At 44.1% G+C, this 22,187-nt stretch overlaps 1 protein-coding gene across 5 annotated transcripts in view; it reads left to right on the forward strand.

Moving 5' to 3' along the window:
* The first annotated feature begins 7,493 nt into the window (after nt 1-7,493).
* Nucleotides 7,494-22,187, forward strand: part of LOC119651414 (protein held out wings) — a 228,914-nt gene continuing 214,220 nt past the window's right edge. For 3 of the 5 annotated variants that reach the window (XR_005249458.1, XR_005249457.1, XM_038055008.1), the window contains exon 1: nt 7,500-8,679. Coding sequence is in view for 1 of the 5 variants with exons in the window: in XM_038055008.1 (XP_037910936.1) it covers nt 8,541-8,679 (139 nt within the window). In the remaining 4 variants the exon portion in view is untranslated. Of the gene's footprint in view, nt 8,680-22,187 lie in introns of all 5 variants that reach the window. The other 2 variants (XR_005249459.1, XR_005249460.1) reach the window with 2 other exon arrangements.

Consider the following 22,187-nt stretch of genomic DNA (forward strand, 5'->3'; position numbering starts at 1 on the left):
TGCACCATCTGTTCATCGACTTTAAAGCCGCCTATGATAGCATAGCCAGGGTAAAACTGTACACGGCCATGAGAGAATTCGGTATCCCGACGAAATTAATAAGACTCACTAGGCTGACCCTGACCAATGTACGAGGCCAGATAAAAGCAGCAGGATCACGCTCAAGACCATTCGACATCAACAACGGTCTACGACACGGGGATGCGCTATCATGCGTCCTCTTTAACCTGGCCCTCGAGAAAGTTATCCGTGATGCTGAGGTGAATGCAAGAGGTACGATCCTCTTCAAGTCCACCCAACTACTGGCCTATGCTGACGATATCGACATCATGGGAAGAACCACCCGAGACGTACAAACTGCCTTCACTCAGATCGAGCAGGCGGCGATTGGCGCGAGATCTTGGGCTGCACATCAATGAAGGCAAGACAAAATATATGGTGGCAACGTCAGCACCGAAGACGAACAACCAACAACATCAAACCGCACTGGTCAAACACAAACACGAACAAGAATAAGGATAGGAGAACACAACTTTGAGACCGTTGACAATTTCTCCTATCTAGGGTCGAAAATCACAACCGATAATAACTACGATGATGAAATCCGCGCACGATTGTTGTCAGCCAACAGAGCCTATTTCAGCTTACAAAAACTGTTCCGCTCGAAACGTCTCACCATAGGGTCAAAGCTCTTACTGTACAAGACTATGATCTTGCCAGTCCTCATGTATTCCTCGGAAACTTGGGTTCTTAGCAAGAAAAATTGTGAACTCTTGGCCGCGTTCGAGAGAAGAATCCTCCGAAGAATTTTTGGCCCCCTATATGAGGATGGACGATTCCGTAGCCTACACAATGACGAAATCTATGAGCGATACCATCCGGCTCAATAGGTTACGGTGGGCGGGTCACTTAATCCGTATAGATGGAGATGATCCCCCCCCGGAGAGTCTATAAGGGCAATATCTATGGTAGAAAAAGAAGACGAGGCAGACCCTGCCTAAGATGGAGCGATGGCGTGGGCCAGGACGCCAGACAGCTTTTAGGGATATCGAATTGGTGGACCTCGGTGCAAAACCGGGATGTCTGGAGTTCGTTATTAAGGCAGGCCTAGACCGGATACCGGTTGTTGCGCCGTTGATGATGATGATGATGATGATTTCCACACATGGGCTGAATGGGGCAGCCGAGAAACGAACGCAAGAGAACGTATATTACTCGAAGTTCTTTCTCGTCTGAATCTTGTAGTGACTAACACTGGATGTGTGAACACTTTCCGTAAGAGAGAAGTGGGGTAAGTGATGTTTTAGCTAAGGATCTGCAGTGGTATGTCAGTGATGAATATACACATAGCGACCACCAGGCCATCATTTTTTAAATCAGACATGGTAAACGAATGAAATGGTCTCGGACTAGAGCTGAAAAGTGGCAGCTAATAAGTTTGACGAGGAGATTTTCGAATAAGTTGTGCAGCAAAATACAGCGCTTGAAGGAAGCGCAGAAAATAAAGCTTTACAGATTGGCGAAAAGTTGCGACGAGCATGTGACGCATCCATGCCAAGGTATGTTGTATGCGAGAAGCGAGTTCCGAAGGTATGGCCTCCATTGGTTTCGCGGACGATATTGGTGTGACGGTTGTTGCACGCCTTCTCGAAGAAGTCGAGCTTTATGCAAATGAAGCGGTCCATGAGATTAAATCCTGGTGAGAGAATGCATAGCATAAGACGGAAGGAGTACTTATTACCAAGCGGAGAAAGTGCACTTCCATGAAGATCAAATTTGGAACGCAAACAATTCATTCCAAGCCTGCACTTAAGTACTTAGGTGTAATGATTGACCAGAGGTTGAATTTCAGATTGCATGTGGAGGGTTGGTTGCTGCCCAAGGCATATAACATCGGAGCGCTGGTTGCGAGAATTCCACCAAATATAGGTGACCCAAGGCCGAGCCGTCGACTTCTTATTTCGAAGGTGGTCAGTTCGATCCTACTGTATGCAGCCCCAGTATGGGCAGATGCACTGGAAAATATAGCAAATAAGAGAAAGATTGGAGCTGCGATCGCATAAGTGTACTCTGAACATGTTGCACTTACAAAACAATATCCAATGAAACAGCTTGCGTGATAGCAGGAATGGTCCCGGTTGAAATCCTGGCGAAAAAAATACAACGATTTTACGATCGAACGTACCTCACCGGAGAATCTCCCGCCCGTCGACGACAGTTCGCACGAACTGTCGCGGAATGGCAAGAAAAGTGGGACGAGTCAGAAAAAGGCCGTTGGACTCACAAAATCATATGGGATATCGGGAAATGGATCGAGCGACCTCACGGCGTAGTAGGTTTCGACCTAACTCAATTCTTGAGCGGACACGGAGACTATCGAGCATATCTGTATCGATTTGGGCGTGATGATTCGCTATATTGCCCAAAGTGCCCAAATATTCCAAAGGACGCAGAACACGTCTTTTTCCACTGCCCCAGATTCGAAACCCAAAGGGCTACATTAGAAGTTATAACCGGGGAGCACTTTACACCCGAAAATATCATGGAACTTATGGTGAAAACCAAGGGGATATGGACCGAAGTCGAAAAAGTGATTGCAGTCATCGGAAAGAAATTTGGGCAGGAAGAAGTCATCCGAAAGAATGAACGCGAGAGGAACACGAATATTAACATGAGCGCAGAATAAATTCTGGTCCAGGACCGCGACGTAATACCAAATGGGAGTCCCGCGGCGAGAGTGGAAGGAGAAGGAGGTGGTTTTAGTGGGTAAGTGTCCCACATAACCGTGTGGCACGAGCCTGCGGTAGCTTTTGACGCTTTCCACCTTCCATCGAGAAAAAAAAAAAGACAGAGAGACAGACAGACAGTAAACCGATTTTCATAACTGTTTTGTGTAAACACAAAACCTTAAAAAAACGTTAGTTACCTTACTTGTGAAGCACAGTCATATACTTTATAGCTTCCAAACCTATTAATGAGAAATGTTTTGATTGTACTTTCTACATAAACAACCTGGACTTATCCACCCCTGATAACTTTCATCAGTATTGTTTCATCGGCTGTTGCTTTTTAAGGTTTTGTGTAAACACACGCAGAGCGGTAATTAGCTGGTGAAAGGTTCCGTTGCGGTTCTCCACCTCGGGCTGATTCCAGTTAACCGTTGGGGAGTTCCGTCCCCATGTACTCGAGGAGGGCGATCAGACCCGAGTCTGCAAGGGACCCATCTGAAGTGGCTTCGGCCACGAAGCCTCACCGGAGGTTATCTGGTACCATGGGAATCGGGACGGCCCTCTGAGGGCATATGCTCCGGGAGAATTCCTGGAGGATGTGTTCTCGGCCCGGTTATTTGCGATTGGCCCCTAGTGGGAGTTTCATGGTGGTTGTGGTTATGCCTACCGAGGGTCCTGTCGAGGGTCTGGATCGCCTAAAATCCACAATGGTGGGGCCCGAACCAGCTTTAGGCATCCGGCCATCCACTGTCAAGTCTACTCTGAAGAGTGAAATGGCAAGGATTCACGCAGCCAAGTGGAGAAATTTGAAGTCTTGCGGCAGGCGAAAATCCATGTGAAAGAATCTGGTTTCGGCTATGTGCAGCCAATATGAGGAAGAGGACTAAACGACCCTGCACTGTACATGCAGCTGCCCGGCCTCCTCAGATCTCAGACGAAGACATCTTGGTATGGTTTTCTTAAATGAAGAATCTTCACACTCTCTGCCTCCGGGGAATGTTCTCATTTTCACTAAAGTCAGCGAACGCCGTAGGCGGGAAGCCATTGATTAGGCGACTTTCGGAGATAGTGCAATAGGCTTAACAATGACCTGAGTGTTCGGAGCTTCGGCTCCCCTCAGTAAATTAAACTAACTAAAACTAATCCCAACAACTATTGACCGAAAATTGTTGAGCGGAGAATCAAATCGATGGGCAAAGAACAATGCTCCTAAAAATCCTCTATCTCGGAATTGGCCGCAAGACGCCCATGATAGCCTACCCCTAGACTTAAGGAAACCCGTTGAATCCATGGGGCCACACGATCCTATTTTCCAGCTTTTCCAAAACTACATTTTCCATTCACACTTCAGTTAATCCTTAGCTTCCTGAAGGAGCGTTGCCGGTTTTCTCTAAGGATTTGATCTTTTAGTTACGCTTTTCTCGGTCTTCACACGGATTTTGCCACTATAAACCTTAAGCTGGCGATGGCGTAGGCCAGGACGGCAAGCAGCTGCTAGAGATATCGAAATGATAGAACTCGGCCGAAAACCGGCTTGTCTGGAATTCTTGACTGAGGCAGGTCTAGATCGGATATCGGTTGTTGTGCGGTTGATGATGGTGATGCCGATAAATGGTTAAAAAAGCTGACAAAATTCTGTTTGCTTTGATGGCAAATAATCAAACATTAAAAAAGAAACTAATAATAAGTCGGGAAACCGGAAGCTAGAAGCTTCAGATATAAAAGATTGTAGTGACCGCGGCTGCGCGACGGGAGCGGAATCTCATTCGGCTCTTTCTTAAATAATTTGCTTAAATAATGCATTTAATAATGTGCAATTACCCTAATGTTCGCCGCAGATTCGACCAAGAAAACTAACACCACATCGTGCTAAACCATAACTCAAGTGTATTTTAAACGAAAGATTCCAAGAATAAGTTCAAATCGTTGACAAGAGTAACAAATGATAAATGCTCAGTGATTTAAAGAAAAAAACGGGAAGCCGAAGGCTGGGAAGTCTTTGTTTTGTGAAGTTGTGTTGGTGGGGACGTAAACGGCACGAACCCTTTGTCGTCTCTGTTCCGGACAAAGGAAGCCTCCAAGACTGCTTCGAAGACTAACCGTGACGCGGTTTAAATTAATATTAGCATCAAAAATTACAACATTCGTGGAAATGTTACATCACCATCATTACCAACAACTCCTCGCCAAGCGGATTTGGAAGGGCAAATGAAGGGGAAAGAGAATTGGAACAGGGAGAAAGGACACAATAAAAAAGAACGATTCAATTAAAATTTTTATTTTTAGGATGTTCAGATTCTAACATATCCTTCTTTAATGAATTTCGTATTAATACAGCAGCATCCTTCGAGCTCGGAGTGACGGCTTAAGTAAGTTTTTTTTCGTTTTTTTAAAAATTTTCTTTGTTTTTTTTTCTTTTAGTTTTTTTTTTATTTGTATTTCTTTAACTTAAGTTAATTTTTTTTCTTTATTTTCAGTATTATATATTTATAATTTGTTTTTTTTTCTTTAATATATTATGATTTGTGAATAATTCTAGCGTAATTTGAGGACTTCCTCGCTCTCTTTTCCTCCTTGCTCCCGCAGAACCTGTATCGAAAGGGACATCCTCAAAAATGGCAAACTGGCCTGAGGATGTCAAGGAAGGGTGGGAGCCTCAGGGGCCGCGCCTCATTCAAGATCTGAGTCGGAAGAGGCAATAATCGGGGTTGTGATCCGTCGTGGATCTCCCCCTCCTTCCGTCGTGGATCTCCCCCTCCTTGATCGCGGCACTCAGGTCTGGAGACTTACGGCTCCACGCGCGCGGTCGAGCCTTTTTTTTATTTTCCAATTTCGCGTTCTGGTTGCTATTCGATAGGCCATCGCGAATTCCCTAGCCTTGTCTATTTTGAAATCCGGTGCGGACCCACGCACCGGAATAGACACGTTAATTTTTGGTATAATAGTAATGAAGCGTGAGGGATCAAAGCGCTCAAAGGACGCCCCCACATTCGCGAGCCTGGCTAGCACAGAGGCGTGGAAGAACGTGTCGACCGAGCACTTTGATGGAGCTTCAATCTTTGCGGGCGGACCTTTACGGTCAACGTAGCCAATTTGTTTAGGTTTCTGTTATAGCTCTGCCTTCTAGGTCGTTATCGGCCACTTAGGATAATCGATCTGATCATTCTACCCGTCTAACTCATTGCAAGATATTGTGTATTTCTTTTATAAAGACATTTGTTTGTGCATTTGTCCCGTTAGTACGTAATATATGCATATATTATGTGAGAATATTCACTTTTTGGTGATATTGACATTCAAAGTGTTAAATTTGCAAATAAGCGACAATTTTGACCTATTATAACTTTGTTAGTAATAGTGCGATTTCCACCAAACTTGGTAGGATCATGCTCTATGTTATACCCTACTTGGTTCGTATGGTGCTAGAATGAACATAAGGGGGATTTTCCTGCCAGCAACTAATTAAATTATAATAATATACTGTTATTAACTTTATTTAAACAGATATCGGCCATATATAGTGGCAGCCTCTTGATTTGTTCCAGATTTTGCGGTTTGTAGTTTCTGAGAATAGGTCAGCTGACCATTGCTTTAATGATCACTTTCGACCCCCTCACTCCCCATCTTTCCAATGAATGTCAAAACTAACACCGGCCTCGGAAAGTACTAATCGAGACCTCAGATTATTATATTTGATGAAAAAAAAAAATTTAATCCCCCGTTTTGCATGTATGTTTTACACAAAACCTTAAAAATGTGTATACATGCGTAAAGCATGAGATTGCTATCGTTTGCTCCACGAAGTAACTTGAGTTTGCATTTAATCTTATCTAAACACACGACGTGCCCTTAATCCGCCTAAAATTTCACTTGCACTTGTAAGTATTTTGCATTTATACGTGCCGAAATTATCAACCAGATTCTAGAACAAATTCGAAGTAAATGGCATATGCGGGTGGTTTACCAAAATACGGTAAAAGAAAACAAATGGGGAACAAATTTTTTAGCATTAGAATTACCCCCTACGTCGAAATCTCCATAACTCGAGAATTCAACTTAGAGAGGTTTTACTGTGTTATGACTTTAGTCAAAATTTAGACAATTCCATCTTTGTGAAACGGATGTAATTAAAAAACATTAATTTATCCATTATATTTGTTTTTCTCCCAAATTTATTTGTCCCATTTTAACTTGGACTCACTGTAGGCATCTTTTCATTTTCGCCAACCATCCACTGACAGCACCCCACGGCACAAGTTTCACCGCCGCCCCTGGCTTGCTTCACGGCAGAAATTCCATCCCTTCACTCGTAGAATGGTCGTGGGTCTGCGGCCCTTCGCTCCCTTGGGTCCAGATCTTGGGTGCAACAAGTCAAGTCGCAGCCTCCTCGCCGCACCCGCCCCTTGGACCAGAAACCGCGTGCCCACGGTTGACTCAGCCTCGCTTCACTCAGCGGTCGCTGAAACGAGACACCTTCCACCCAAGCACCCACACACGACGAATTTATTTATAGACGAGGAGGAAAATCTCGCGCGCACACATCGCCAGCGCACCAACACAGCGCGAGTGAACGCATTGAAACGGGAGTGGAACGATGAGGAATGGAGAAGTGGATCGACACGATCGCGTTCTGTGACCGGTTCGTTCCTCGCTCGGCTGTTGACGACGCGACGGCGACAGTGTCGCATTCCTACCACTACACACGCCCGCGGCCAAATGAGCAAACACAGGTCAGCCATCTTGGCGGAGACTTGTTTGCGACTGGCGCAAGAGCGGGAAGAATAGACCGCACTTAGGCGGCGTGCGCATGCAACAGATGACGGATCCGCACCTGAACCAGCTGCTGTCTCGCCTCTCGCGCGGAACGCCGTGCGCCAGAAGAGGGAGAATGCGTCACGCACGTTTTAGACTTATCTCTTTCGCGGGTATTTTCTTTTTTCGTGGATCCCAAGAAATTTTTTAGTTGAATTCTAGCTGGCATTCGGTTTAAATGGTTCGCGCGGAGATAGTGTAGATTCGTTCTTGTTTGCTCGCAGTCCGATCGCTTGGTGTTGAATTGAGTTTGAGAGTCGCCGCCGAGAGGATTCTTCGAAACGTCCCCGGCCTTTGATCTTCGCCGAACTTGCAACCCGCCTACTTAGACGTCAAACTTGCCCGTCCCGTGCAGATCGCGCTGATTGCGGACTGAACCCAGATAAAGGGCTGGCAGCGAAGTAAAACAGTAAAGACCACGGAAAGCACCACGAGCCCAGATTGTGTCGCGCAACTCTGCTCGCGCCCGCTTTCCCTTGAACGGAAAACGTGAAAACTCGCCAAAGAAATCACCGCCTGGCCACGGTTTGTGATGATTGTGATGAGGTTACTCTCCGGATCCGTGTCGCTAACTATTTCGTGATTTTGCCACATTGTGCGCCCCGTCCTCCGCCGCCCGCTCGCAGGATACCGTCCAGCCGCGGGAACTCTGTCGCCCTAAAATCCAATCGATCCCCACAAAGTCAACGAGAAATTCAAGTTTTTTATTGGCGTTCGCTGGTCGTGTCTCAGAGTTTTCTTGTTTTCTTTTCACCGCGATCTCGAGATCAAGACACATTTCTTCGGCCGGTCGTCATCGCAATCGTTCACCAGTTATTTGTGCGGAATTCCGATCGAATCGAGAGAACGTGCAGCTCGAATTGTTTACCTGATTTTCAGTTGTACGGCTTAAGTGAGACGTCGCGGGCAGTGATCTCAGGTGCGGAGTCGCTTCCTCCCAAGTACGCTAACTGGCACAATTGCATTTCCCGCTGATCCGGAACAAATAACAAACGCAAAATGAGTACATGTGACAATAATAACGCGCAGCAGAACACACAGAGTATAGCCGACTACCTGGCGCAGCTACTTAAGGATAGGAAGCAGCTCGCCGCCTTCCCCAATGTCTTCAATCACGTGGAACGTCTTTTGGAAGAAGGTGAGTGTCGTTATCTGCTTTTCCCGAAGGCCGCTCCCTAGGGGCGCATCGCGGGCCCTGGCTGCTCCCAGCATCCAAACGGTCATTCAACTCGCGGAGCTTAGAGCAGTCGCATTTCGTCCACTCCCTGGCCCAGCCCGAAAACTCTGTAAATCTGAGGAAAATCCGATTTTTTCCCAATTTTCCCCCTTTCGAAACACCAACTTCCATTCAGACCCGAAAGATGCTGAAGTCTTTCGCCGCCGCTCTGCGTCGCAGCGCCTCCCGAAGATATGATCTCGATTTCACTTGCCAAATGGGCGCATGCTCCGCTCACTTGACTGTGCCGCCAGCCATGCTTTCCGTGTAGAATTCAGAATCGCTGAAAAAGTCGCGTCTGGTCGTCTTGACGAAAAGCAGAGGAGTCCTCTTGGGTGCTCCCTTGCGTCCGTGATATCACGGCTGTGCTGGCAGACACCCCCATTGCGGCGCAGGAATGTGAAGTACGCGGAGATGGCGGCGTGCACAACGGAATGAAGCACTTCGAGGGTGCAGCCTGAAGTGCTCGTCGAGGGTTGCTGGAAATAACTTTCGTAAACCCACGGAATTACGTCCGAGGGGGATCTATTGAACCGAAAGTCGATCAATTAAAAGGGTCTTAGCAGTCACTTTGACCTCTTCGAATGAGGGCTAATAGGGGTTAGCTAGGAATTGGCTGTAGGTCAAGTGGGCCGCGCGGCGAGGCTACGTCTCCGCCTGTCTGTTCCCAAATAAAAACAAAGAACAGTTCGCCAAAGAATGAGCATTCCAAGAACACTTCAAACGACCCGAGATCCTGTTTTCCCTCCTCTACTCCAATTTGGATTAGATTCTTACGTCGCTTATTTACATAACATTCGAACTCGGGCTCGAGCCCTCCTGCTGTGCAGGTTTTATTTCCTTGGGCCATTGTTTTCGACTCTGTGTGCCCAGAATCTAAGCGAACGCGACGTGTGATTGTCATACGTAAGAAGTCATAAGAAGCCACGGAGCCACTTGGGTTGTGGGTATCGCTTTGATTTAATGGTCGCGGCTAATTTAATCTGATTGTGAACGGAAATTTAGAAATACAGGTTTCTAGGCATTCGGTCGTTAGGACGAAGCCGTGGTTTGTGGGCTCGCAGTGTGAAGTGGTTTATTGAGTTCTGTGTTATGCCAAGGGTAGATCCATAGTCAAAGAGGGCTTAGTATGCATCTCAGATCTGAAATCTTTTAATTTGATACATTTCGACTAAGATTGTGGTTACAAAACTATTCATCTAAAGTGTGTTGCGGCCTATAAAGTCTAGCACTAGTTTCGAAAGGAAAGAAATTGACTTTCGTTTGGTCTGGGAGAGAATATGTAGGACATTCCTCAGCTGGGGCTGAAAACTAGACAGACACAGACTCGATCTACTTTGTAGCGTAAAATTGTTGAAATTCGGAGGTTTGGACACCACTCATGGGCAAATATAGGTAGAAAGGATTGTCCTTCCTTTCCCTCTTACCCGTAATAAGTTGAAGAAATAACCTTTGTACGTAAATAAAATCGAGTTCGCCATAAAAATGCGCACTAAAGGCAGCCCATTTATTCAATATTTCATTGTACAATAGTTGGGACCAAACTCTGCCTATTTTACACATGTCAGGATCATAGGTTTTTACCCACATCTTTAAATTGTAACAGTTTTTTTCATAATCTTTGAAAAGCAGATATTCATTACCTCCAACCACAAATCGTTAACCCGATACTTATCCAGTGTGTGGTGAAATCAAGTGAACTGCTGAACACACTTCCGCCATGAAAGGTTAAGTTCACAAACCTTTTTGAACCTAAATCGAACTAATGCAAGACAGTGGCCTAAAATTACTGTGGACCCAGCGCTAAGCGCGGAACCAATATTGATAGTTGCCGTAAGCGCCTATGTGAGGCATAGTACGTCAACCACACTTACAGATTATTACTGTCGGTTCCTGGCGAAGTGCCCCACGATTTTACAAGAAGCTTGCAGTCCTCCAACGTTGTACGCCACGTATTCCTAGGCATTTGTCGTTCATGTTTAGCCTATCCACGGCTGCTGTACTTCTTGGGATCAACATCCTCCTTATATCGGAGACTCATCTCAGCAACAAATATAATTTTATGATACCCGGCTACAGATTTTAGGATACTAAGCATCTTGATGGAAAAGGTCAGGTTCAGGAATCCTCACTAGAAAAAACGTAAACGTAACGTAAAACGTTACATCATGGAACACTCTGCTAAGGACTATATTCAAGCCACATCTATATGGGTAGTAAAATGGGGGGATGGGGTTACAATTTCTGCTGTATACTGCCCTCCGAGATTTACCATCTCTGCAGAACAGTTTGTAAGCTTCCTCAACTCGCTTGGTAAAAGATTTATTGTAGCTGGGAAGAGAGAGAGGCAAAACTCTCCAGGCTGCCATATCGATGAACTGTGAACTCGATTTACTATCGAGCGGTCATCTAACCCACTGGTCAACTGATTGCTGTAAAATACCTGATCGTATCGACTTTGGCGTAACGAGAAATATCAAAAGAAACTATCTGCGCAAGCCTGCTTTGATGTATGTTCCGATCATTCGCCAGTTCTCATAACTTTTTCAAATCTCCGACCAATCTACCAAACTGACAATAAAGACAACGCCTACTACACTGACGAAACATCGGCGCTCAATCGGATCCCACTATTCTCTCCAAAATTAGATCTGGGCCTTAAAACAGCCTCTGATTCGACTCAGTTGAGTCCGACTTCCAGTCACAAGATAAATCATACTGCCACCAGTGAGACTTCAACTGCAACCTTCACTAAGCCATTCGAACAGAAAAAATACAAGTAATCGAATACTAATATGCTATATGAAAATAACACACAAAAGGCTACCAAAGCGAAGGTAGTTTTAGAACTTTTTGCAAAATTGGTTGGTTGGTGCAGAATAGTTTTGAGAGATACTTGTAACGTACCTGCTGATACCAACATTGCAGGCGACCTTAATGGTCATGTGGGTGAAATGGCAGACGGCGCCAGCTGTCATGGGGAAAAGGGTTTGGAGCGCGCAATCAGAATGGAGAGAACATTGCCGATTTTGCGGAAACCCATGACATTGTACTTGTTAATACATGGTTCATCAAACGATTGTCTCATCTTCCTACATTTCATAGTGGGGATAGTAAAACACTAATCGACTATATTCTCATAAAATGCTGACATTTCACCAGTGCCACTGGCTACAAAGCCATTTCCTTCAACATCGGCCATTGATTGTCGTCTTGCAAATCATGTCATCGATAAGACAGCGTGAGGAACACACTGACCCGCGTGCATTAAATGGTGTCGATATCATGAGAAGAAAGAAGAAATGATCTCATTTACGCGATTACCAACCATTATGAGTGTGGAGGAATCGTGGATCGAAGTTAAAGGCACGGTTCACAAATCGACCCATACAGTTCTCAGACTCACCACGGTCCATCAACCGAAATACTTGGCTCTGGAATGACGTTCAAATGATGGTCCATGAAAAGAAAAGAAAGAAAAGCCTCTACGGACTGACAATCCGTGATGGACAAATGTAATATTTCAAGCAGATTTCAACGGAAGAATTTGCTCATTCTTCACTTCCACAAGTATTGCCGACATTTGGAGCGATTGCACTCGTCAGCCCCCCTGAAGTCGAAGAAACAATAAAACGAATGAAATCGGGGAAAGCAACACGACATGACATCTAAGCTCTAGAAGCGAAGCTAGGACCTTATACTGTGGCTCAGAGAATTCTTCAATTGGATTATTTAGGAAGGTAGAACACCATCTGACTGACAAGAAAGAACTGCCAAGCTACTGATGTAATATACGTTGCGTCGTTACTCATGGAGGAACACCGTGTCTCTATCGGTGCTCATGAAGCAAGGGTTCTCTCACCACTCCTAGTTCCTGATATGGACACTGTCACATGGGACATCCAACGTCCAGCGCCTTACACACTGCTTTATGCAGATGATGTTTTCCTAGCATCTAATAGCAAAAATATCTCGAGTAACTTGTCCAAAAAAGGAATGATCGCCTTATGAAATACGGTCTCGGGTTGAATTTGCATACTACATTTTTGACGACGGTCTGTAATTTGCGCTAACGAGAATTCATTTGCGAAGATTGGTCTGAACATCGAAGTCAACGGTGACTTGATACGCTGGAGATCAGACCTTTGATGGAACAAAATGGCCCAGCCGATCACGACGCGCCAACGCCGCTTGTGAACGGGACAAAGGCTGCAGAAAAAGAAGTTTTGAGGGACACCAATTTGAATTTCAAATATCTCCGTGATTTCATCTAGATATAGTACGAAATGTTTTGTCCCATCATATATCATTTCGACAACGGTCATTATTGTGGTTCCAATCCTGCATGAAACATGTTATAATTCTCGGATTTAGCGTACCAAGTACCATTACACTCGACCGCAAAGTTAGTGGGATAGATGGCCTTCCCCTTGAAGAAAATCCCATCCACCCACATTCGAAAAACCGTCGATAGTACAATCTGTTGTTATGATGTATCTCTTTCCCATTCGCCGTATTGTCATGAAAAAGCCTATGCGCATCTCCACATAAAAGCTGAAAATTGTCCTACACTGTGTGGATTGAGTCCATGTTTCTAGTAAAAAAATACCGTTGCTATAGATCTCCATGTGGGGGACAGCTCGTCACCCAGGAATATTGATTCTTTTGTTCGCAATATGTTTCAGCTCCATCCGGAAGTTTCCGTTAAGCCTACAGAGCTCCTTGTGCTACATAGTCCTAGCTATCTTTGTATGTGACCAAACAGATAAAATGCATGTTGTAATTTGCAATGCAATGCAATGTAAAATCCATTTCTCAGTATACACGTATCCCTAAGGAAAAACTGGGGTCAGGACAAATATGATGGTTGACCCACAGTATTTGTGGTCTCGCTGGCTTCGAATCATAACTGTGGCTTTATCCGATTCATAAATCAGGTTGTTTCTGCCGGATATTCTCGCGGAAGCGGGCAAAGGATGAAATGATCACTTTTGATCCCCGCACTCCCCACCTTTTCAACAAATGTCAAAACTAATACCAGCTGATGATGATCGAGACCTTTCATTTGATACCCCACATGAATATATTTGGTGAAAAAAAAATTACACCCCCCTTTTGCATGTATGGGGACCCCCCTTAAATTCGACGTAGAATAGTGTAATTCACTATATGCGTGGGCGTTCATAGTTTCCACCTTTCCACCAAATTTGGTGTTAGTCGTTATAACCGCCTCCGAGAAAAATGCGTGTGACAGACAGGCAAAAAGCAAACTGATTTTAATAAGGTTTTGTTTTACACAAAACCTCAGTGAGAAGCTTCAGCCTGGACCGATTGGAGGAGCTACAAAGCGGCTAACCGATATCCTGTCGCAATATAAGACAACATTATAAGAGATGCACTAGACAAGGCCTGATTGTCTGGAAAAGAGCCGCTACATCAAATATTACAGCGGTCATTCAGTAAACGATTGTTTGCCTGCCAGAACAAACAGGCCTGTGAACTTGGGAAATACAAGGAGCAACCGCACCAGGCGCGTAAGTTTTACCATCAAATCAACAGTATGAAGCCATAGACTTCGATTCTGATTTGCGAACGTATGGGCATATTGGAGTATAATACTCATCGAGCCGAGTATTTTGATCAATTACTCAACAACTAGAATATTAGCGGCAATGGAGCAGTATCTGTCCCATACTTTAAAAGGGGGATATCTCGAATCCACAAGACACTCCCTGCTATTTCGCTAGGCCGGATAGTCCCATACGTCCAGAATATCATCGGCCCATACCAAAGAAGCAAATCAGCAGATCAGATTTTTCCATGAAAACAAAAGTGATCCGTGATATTTACCCAACTATTGGCCTATGTTGTCGTTACTGACATAATGGAAAAAACTCGAGATATACAAATTGCTTTCATCGATCGAGCAGGTGGCCCCAGATCTTGGGCTGCACATTAATGAAGGCATGTCAAAATACATAGTGGCAAGGTCAGCACCAAATACGAAAGAAGCAACGGTACCAAATGCCACTGATAAACTTGCTCTCAGTTGATAGGTAGGATAGTATAGAGAAGATATGAGAATACAACTTTACAACTATTGATAATTTCTCATATCTAGGGAAGAAAAATAACGACGAAATCCGCGCATAGTTGTTTGCAACCAGTAGAGCCCATTTCATTTCCCCCCCCACACCACGCCATCGTTTGCGGTTGCCTAATGCGCTTCAGCTGTCCCCTCCCCCACCATTTCCCCAGACGCCCACATTCTTCCACTGTTCTGCACCAAATGCCCTTGGAGCGACTCGACCGAGTGGATTTCACTGCATGGCATAACCAACAATATAATTGTTGCCGCTGCTTAATGTATGACCTATTCACTGTCACTTCCGCCTTCCAATCATATCGCGTATGGGTATCAGACCGGCAAAGTTCTTCGTTTACAGTAGTGTTAGGCCACCGTACTCCGGTTATACATCACAGACAGGTGTTCACTTTCCATCCGATATTCCCAGAACGAGCACTAGCACAGAAAAACCAGCTTGATCTTGGTGTTGCGATAACTGCATTTCCAGATTTTATACAAGGCAAAGGTAGCGGATCTAGCGCTGTTAATCCAGTTCGATGCCACCATTGGCAGAAATCACGATTCCCAGATATATAAATTGACTGACTCCTTCGATGTTCAGCGCATTAATGCAAATAGGGAGAGAGACTCTTCAGACTGAGAACCTTGGTTTTGTTGGTGTTTAGTTTCAGTCCAACTCTACTCGCCTCTCTTTCCAAATCTAGAGTCATTTGGCCAAGGTCCATGATCCGGTGAGATAGCAAATCGTAGTCGAAGTGTTTAAGGAAAGATGTCATGGTGCATTAAATTTCTCCACGTCCTCCGGACGAACCATGAAGAAGATCACCAATAACAAAAAGAAATGATATTAGTGGCAGGATGCAACCATGTCGGGCTTATCTTTGGATCTCAAAATCTTCTGGGGTTTTAACTCGGCGCAACATGTGACATTTTGCGCCATCATATATCCTGATAATAGCTATTAGTTCCTCCGGAATGCTCTCCTGCTTAGAGGACTCCAGATACACTCTCTATTCCGCTATCGAGCACTTTCTCGAAATCGATAATGAACAGGAGATCTAAACTCCGCGCACTGTTTCAAAATGTTCCGTAGGGTGTTGATGTGGTCAGTGTACAAGGATTCGGAGCGCCCTCTGTCGATTAACTTTTCGAGATATTTTTGACGTGTTCTAGGATTATTTTAGCTACACCCAGCGAAATAATTATATGTGCAAACAATTATTTTGAAATTGATAACAAAAGTGGTTTTATTTGATTTTGTTTATATTTTTATTGAAACAGGTTTAATATAAGAATACAAAAAATAGATTGCCCTTTTTATTCTGTTGGCTCTTTTAGTCAATATAAAGTGAAAAAATTAAGCTCCGAAGGAAATATTTATATGTGCAAAAGTAAATTAGATTATAAAAAAAATAAGAAAGATAAGCTATAAAAACAAGAATTGATATTTTAGTATTTAGTATGGTCTCCATTATTATAAACCACTTGACCTCATCTAAATGGCATAGAATTAATTAAGGAATGGAGCGTAGAATCGTCAATTTTGGCCCATTCTTCCTTGATAGCTTCTTTGAGGTCCTTGAGGGTGTCAAATTGGCGGCCATTTTTATAGACTTGCTGAGAAAGAATACTCCACAAATTCTCCGCTGGATTTAAGTCTGGACTGACAGCAGGCCACCCCAATAAAGGCACATTTTTGGAAGCAAAGAATTGCTTTGTAAACTTAGCAGAATGTATTGAAGCGTTGTCCTGCTGAAAAGTCCAGGACTCACCATAAATATCTTCAGCAAAGTCTAACAATACATCGTTAAGAAGTTCCACGTACATCTGCGCGTTGACTTTATGCCAAATAAAGCAAATTGGTGTCTATCCATGGTACCCGAATCCTGCCCATACCATCAGAGATCCGCCGCTGAAATTGCGAGAGTAGCGCGTCTGTCGTGGTTGTCTGGAATCTCGCCAATACTTTTGGGAACCATCTGGTCCATCCAGATTAAACTTTTTCTCATCGCTGAAGATGACATTTCGCCACTCTTCGTGCCAAAATTTATATTTTTCAGCGAACTGGAGACGTGCCTTCCTATGGTGAGGGAAGAGTCTGGGTTTGGCACTGCGGTTTTCATATCGAATGTTACTGCTTTCATGTAAGATTTGTTGAATACGACGCCTAGTCACTTGCAGATCCAGTTCTGCTTTAATTTGTTCAGCACTCATGTTTTTGAACACAGCTAGGCGACCGATTTCCCGTTTGGTCCTATCACAAACCATGGGTTTTCTTCCACTTCGCTTGATTTTGACATAATTTTCAGAGTCGTCCAGAAAGTTTCTAATCGTATTCCGATGGCGATTAACTCTTCCAGCAATTTCCCCAATTTTCATACCAGATTCATGAAGACCAATTACGATCCCACGCTCATTTTCCGTCAGAGTGGTTCCACGTGGCATAGTGCTTTAAAAAAAAATTTTCTGTTCGAAAAATAACTATTTTAATCTATAAATATAAATTTACCTGCTTCTTGAATTTCCTTACTGATTAAAATACTCACAAAACGTAATTACTTTCACACTGCGCGCTTCAAAACACTATCGCTATTGAAATGCACATATAAATATTTCCTTCAACAGACAGACGCCGCCGCAGGTTTTTGTTAAATAACGGTATCGCAACAGAGCGAAAATGAAAAAAAAACCGATTGTGTTAAGAAACTACACACATACACGAAGTTATCTGCGTACTCAATGAATAATAACAATTATTATAAAAAGAAATCATACCAAATATATTTTTGCACATATAATTCTTTCGCTGGGTGTATTATTTTTGCTAATGCAGGGAGCACGCAGATACCCATCCAATCATCTCGTTCTTCCGCTCTCTGAGAAAGTTCTCGGATTCCCAACATTTCCGTACGAGTGGAAGTAGTAGATCTGGAGAAACTGCAGGGTCAGTGATAAATAACTCTGCAAGGAGACCGTCAAGTCCAGTGGCTTTACTCCGTTTGAGCTCATTACTGGTCGAAATGATTTCTCTTCTGCTTGAAGAAAGAGTCCGTATCCGCATGTTACCGTGCCTAGCCATTTCATCCCCAAGAGGGGAGTTCACTGGATGCGATAAGGTTAAGGACCGTGGTGAAGTGTTTTTCCCACCTCTTTAATTGCTCGTCATCGTGGATGAGGACACGCATGTCCATTAATTTTTTTTTATAAGTGGGTCGTAGTTAATTGCGGAGAAAAATATTTCTGAAAAATTGTTAGCACGAAATAGATACACTTTTGACAGAATGTTCGTCGTATCTGCACATCCATATCCTTCCTAAATATTTACCTCTCAAATTGGGCCTTGAGAGCCACTCATCTTCGCTGTCTGTACAGACGCCTAGTCAACTGAATCGGGGAACACAAGTTGTCGGAACACCCATATAACCAAGAACTAAGTAGAAGTACATAGAGACAAGACTTCCTTATTTTAAACTCAATTAATTAGGGGAAACCCTAATTCTAACAATTCTAAACTAGATATATTCTTATGTTTTCTAAAAGCCGATTTTTCACCACCAACATTACAACATCGCTGATTCAAACTACGAAGAAGCTCAACCGACTTCACAGTCGTTAATAAATTACTCTAATTATCGATGATTATCAACTTCTCGCTAATCTAACTCAATCAATCGATTTAATTACCAGCAGAAGTTCATAATCGAATCATATGCTCAGCTCAACATCTCCCTAACCATTTCGAATTCAATTTAGAATTCTTCCCTAGAACAAAGCTCGTCGTTGCGACCCTATTAGCCGTGCATTCTCCGAATTCCGCGTCCAGTAGGCAACCGCTTTTATTGCAGCCATTTCGGTTTCACTTTCAGTAGCACTAATTAGTTTCACTGGATGCTCTTATCTACATTTCTATTAACACTGCGCACGCACACATTGCAAACCTCTCAAATGGCAAGAATGCTAGAACCCCGAGAATTTGGAATTCATTTATTAGATTCAGATATCTCGTGCGCATTTGAGATAGCGAAAAAACTGGAAACTGATTCAGAAAAGGTGAAAAGAATGGAGTCTCTAAATCTACGTGAATCCGCTTATCACGGGCGAGATAAGAAAATTATTTGTGTTGATTTTGAACTGAGACGTCACATCTTATGCACAGACGAGGCTGCGGAACTGATTTTGAAAGTCTTGTTTCACCGCTTTTGGCTTGTTTAAGTGTGTAAATGATAATTTCTGCAGTTTTTCGCGCATGACTTTCTGCCGGATTTGTTCCTTATCTTAAATAAAAGATATGCAAAAACGATTGTATGAAAATGCTTGAATTTGATTTAAAGGTTGGATAGCAGAAGCTACTACTAAATACTGGCCGAGAATGCTTGGAAGTTGAATGTCATCAATTAGAGATCCTAGTATTTAATTTTCTCCTACCCTCCAGAGAGGCTTAGGAATTATCTTAGAGTCGCTTCTGAGGGTGGTAAGGGGAGCATAGAACCGGGATACATACCAAGGGCATGGAAACGGGCATAACTACAGACTCCTCCGAATCTCTAGCCATTCCTCTCCTTACGCCTTCCTTGGTTGAGTTCCTCATTGGTAACCTTGACCTCAATGTCGGACCTGGCCCCGATGGGCTTCCTAATCCCTTCCCTCCTTAACTGTAGAAAACACATTTCCCTCCCCCTGTGTATAATCTACAACAAAAGTCTAGATGAATGCTACTTTCCCCGTCTCTGGAAAGAGGCCCTTATCATTCCTATCCTCAAGAACGGAGACCCTTCCCTTGCTGTGAACTACCGCTCCATTTCTCTTTTCTCCTCTTGCTCCAAAATCCTAGAAAGATTCATCAACGACTGGTTGATCGTGCACTTCGGCCACCTCATTGTCAAAGAGCAGCAAGGTTTCGTGAAACATAGATCAACGGCTTCAAACCTTCTGGTCTTTACCAACTTTGTTGCTAAATGGTTAAATTCACGACAGGAGGTACATGCTATTTATACTGATTTCTCCAAAGTCTTTGACACCGTTGACCATCACATTCTCCTCTTTAAACTTTCATCGCTAGACTTCCCTCCCTCAGTCATCTCCTGGCTTTCCTCCTATCTCTCATACCGTTCCTGCAAAGTTTCTTTCCATGGTCACTCATCCGGTTCCTTCTCTCCTTCCTCTGGTGTTCCCCAAGGCTCTACACTTGGCCCCCTACTCTTCCTGTTTTTTATCAATGACCTCGCCTCCATCCTCACCTGTCCGTATTTGCTTTATGCAGACGACCTTAAATTGTTTGCCTCTGTTTCGTCGTTGGACTGTGCTCTCTTACAGTCCAACCTTGATAATTTAGCCCGTTGGTGTTCGGTCAACAAGCTAACACTGAATGTCAACAAATGACAACCCCTTTCACTACTGACCTCCTTCAAAGACCTGGGTGTAATATTCTATGATAAACTTCGTTTCAATTCCCACTTCGTTGACATCATCAATAGAGCTTCCAAAATGTCTGGTTTTATCCTACGTTCCTCCTCCAACTTTACCTCAATGCAGCCATCAATAACACTCGTCAATTCCCTTGTCAGAAATATCTTTGAATATCGCTGTGTAGTCTGGTCCCCCTACTGCATCCGTGATGGCCGTGCTCTTGAAGCTGTACAACGCAAATTCACCCGGACCCTCTTTTACAAAAAGAACCTTCCACGGGTTGATTATCCGTCACTGATGGACTGCTCCGCCAACTCGGATATTACTTTCTGTATCGCCTCGTCTCATAACACACGTAATGCGGACATTTTTTATGTACCCTTCGCCGAGCTCGAAATTTAGTTTCACTTTCCGATCCCGAGGTTTTGCCGGTCCTACAATGCCCTACAGCTTGGGTCCTTTGACTCCATGTCCCTCTCTAGCTTTAAGCGTAAAATATGCCATTTACTTGCTCCTCCCTCTGAGGACAATATGTAATAAGAAATTTGCTTTCTGTGTATTGTCCTCATTAAATAAATAAATAAATGGTCTTTATTCCGAAAGCGGGTAAAAGGTTCCTTTTCACCCTAAATCTTTCAGACCAATTTGCCTAACATCGTTCGTACTCAAAACAGCGGAGAAGGTCATAGACAATTATATTATAACGTTCTGGTCGGGGGTAACGGGCAGGATGGTCAACTGAAGCTGCTCTCTATCAGCTGACAGATGTACTACGGGATGCCATAGAAACAAAAGAAATTGCACTGTGCGCGTTTTTGGATATCGAAGGAGCATTCGACAACATATCGCACACAGAGATACAAGATGCCCTGAGCCGCAAGGGATTGGGAGACACCCTGGCATTCTGGTTGGGCAAAATGCTAGAAAGCAGGCAAATGGAAGTACCGACAGGTACAAATTCTACTGTCATGAACACCACTCAAGGCTGTCCACAGAGTGGGATACTATCGCCGCTGATGTGGAGTATGGTAGTGGATGAACTCCAGGACGTGTTAACAAATACTGGAATACAAGTCCAGGGTTACGCGGACGACATTGTTTTAATCTGTAGGGGCAAATATAAAGATACCCTAGAATGGAAACTGGAGTTACTAGTGCCTGGTACAGGAAGGTGGGGCTGCGGATCAACCCAGCCAAAAACACCATAGTACCATTCACTAGGAGGCATACGATTGACTGGAGAGCCATAACATTACATGATATGGAGGTGAAACGAGAAACAGAGGTCAAACATTTGGAAATTACGCTATACCAAAAATTACCCTGGAAGACACATGTTGGAAACACTTGTCGGAAAGCCACGAGGGCTCTGATGGCTTGTAGATCCATGGCAGGAAAAAAATGGGGTTGTAGCCCGAAGATACTACTTTGGATATATACTGCAATGCCCAAAGGCATCCCTTGAGGTCCTTCTGGGATTAACCCCTCTCCATCTGCACATACAGCAGGTAGTATTAGTGAGGCGGGGAGCTGCCTAAGACGAAGACTGAACACACTCGGCTCGTCCAACAAGGTCTGGATACTTTGGGTTCCAGGCCATGTTGGGTTGGAAGGCAACGAGGCAGCGGACGAACTAGCCAAGAAGGGAGCAGGGACGCCTTTACAACGGCCAGAATTCTTCTGTGGAGTCGGAAACGGTTTCATGGCTATGACTCTAAGAAATGAAGAGGAACAGTTGAGGGAACTATGCTGGGCGGGCTTACCAGGGATGGAGTTGTCCAGGGTGCTTATTGGGGGATACGAACCCATGCGCATGAAGGATTGCTTAAACTTCACTAAAAAGAACCTCGGCTGAACTATCACCTAGGTAAGCTAGGGATGTCTAGGGACACTGCCTGCAAGTTTTGTGAGGAGTATGACGAAACCTCTATACACG

Source organism: Hermetia illucens, chromosome 3 (genome assembly GCF_905115235.1).
Source record: "Hermetia illucens chromosome 3, iHerIll2.2.curated.20191125, whole genome shotgun sequence".
Taxonomy (NCBI): domain Eukaryota; kingdom Metazoa; phylum Arthropoda; class Insecta; order Diptera; family Stratiomyidae; genus Hermetia; species Hermetia illucens.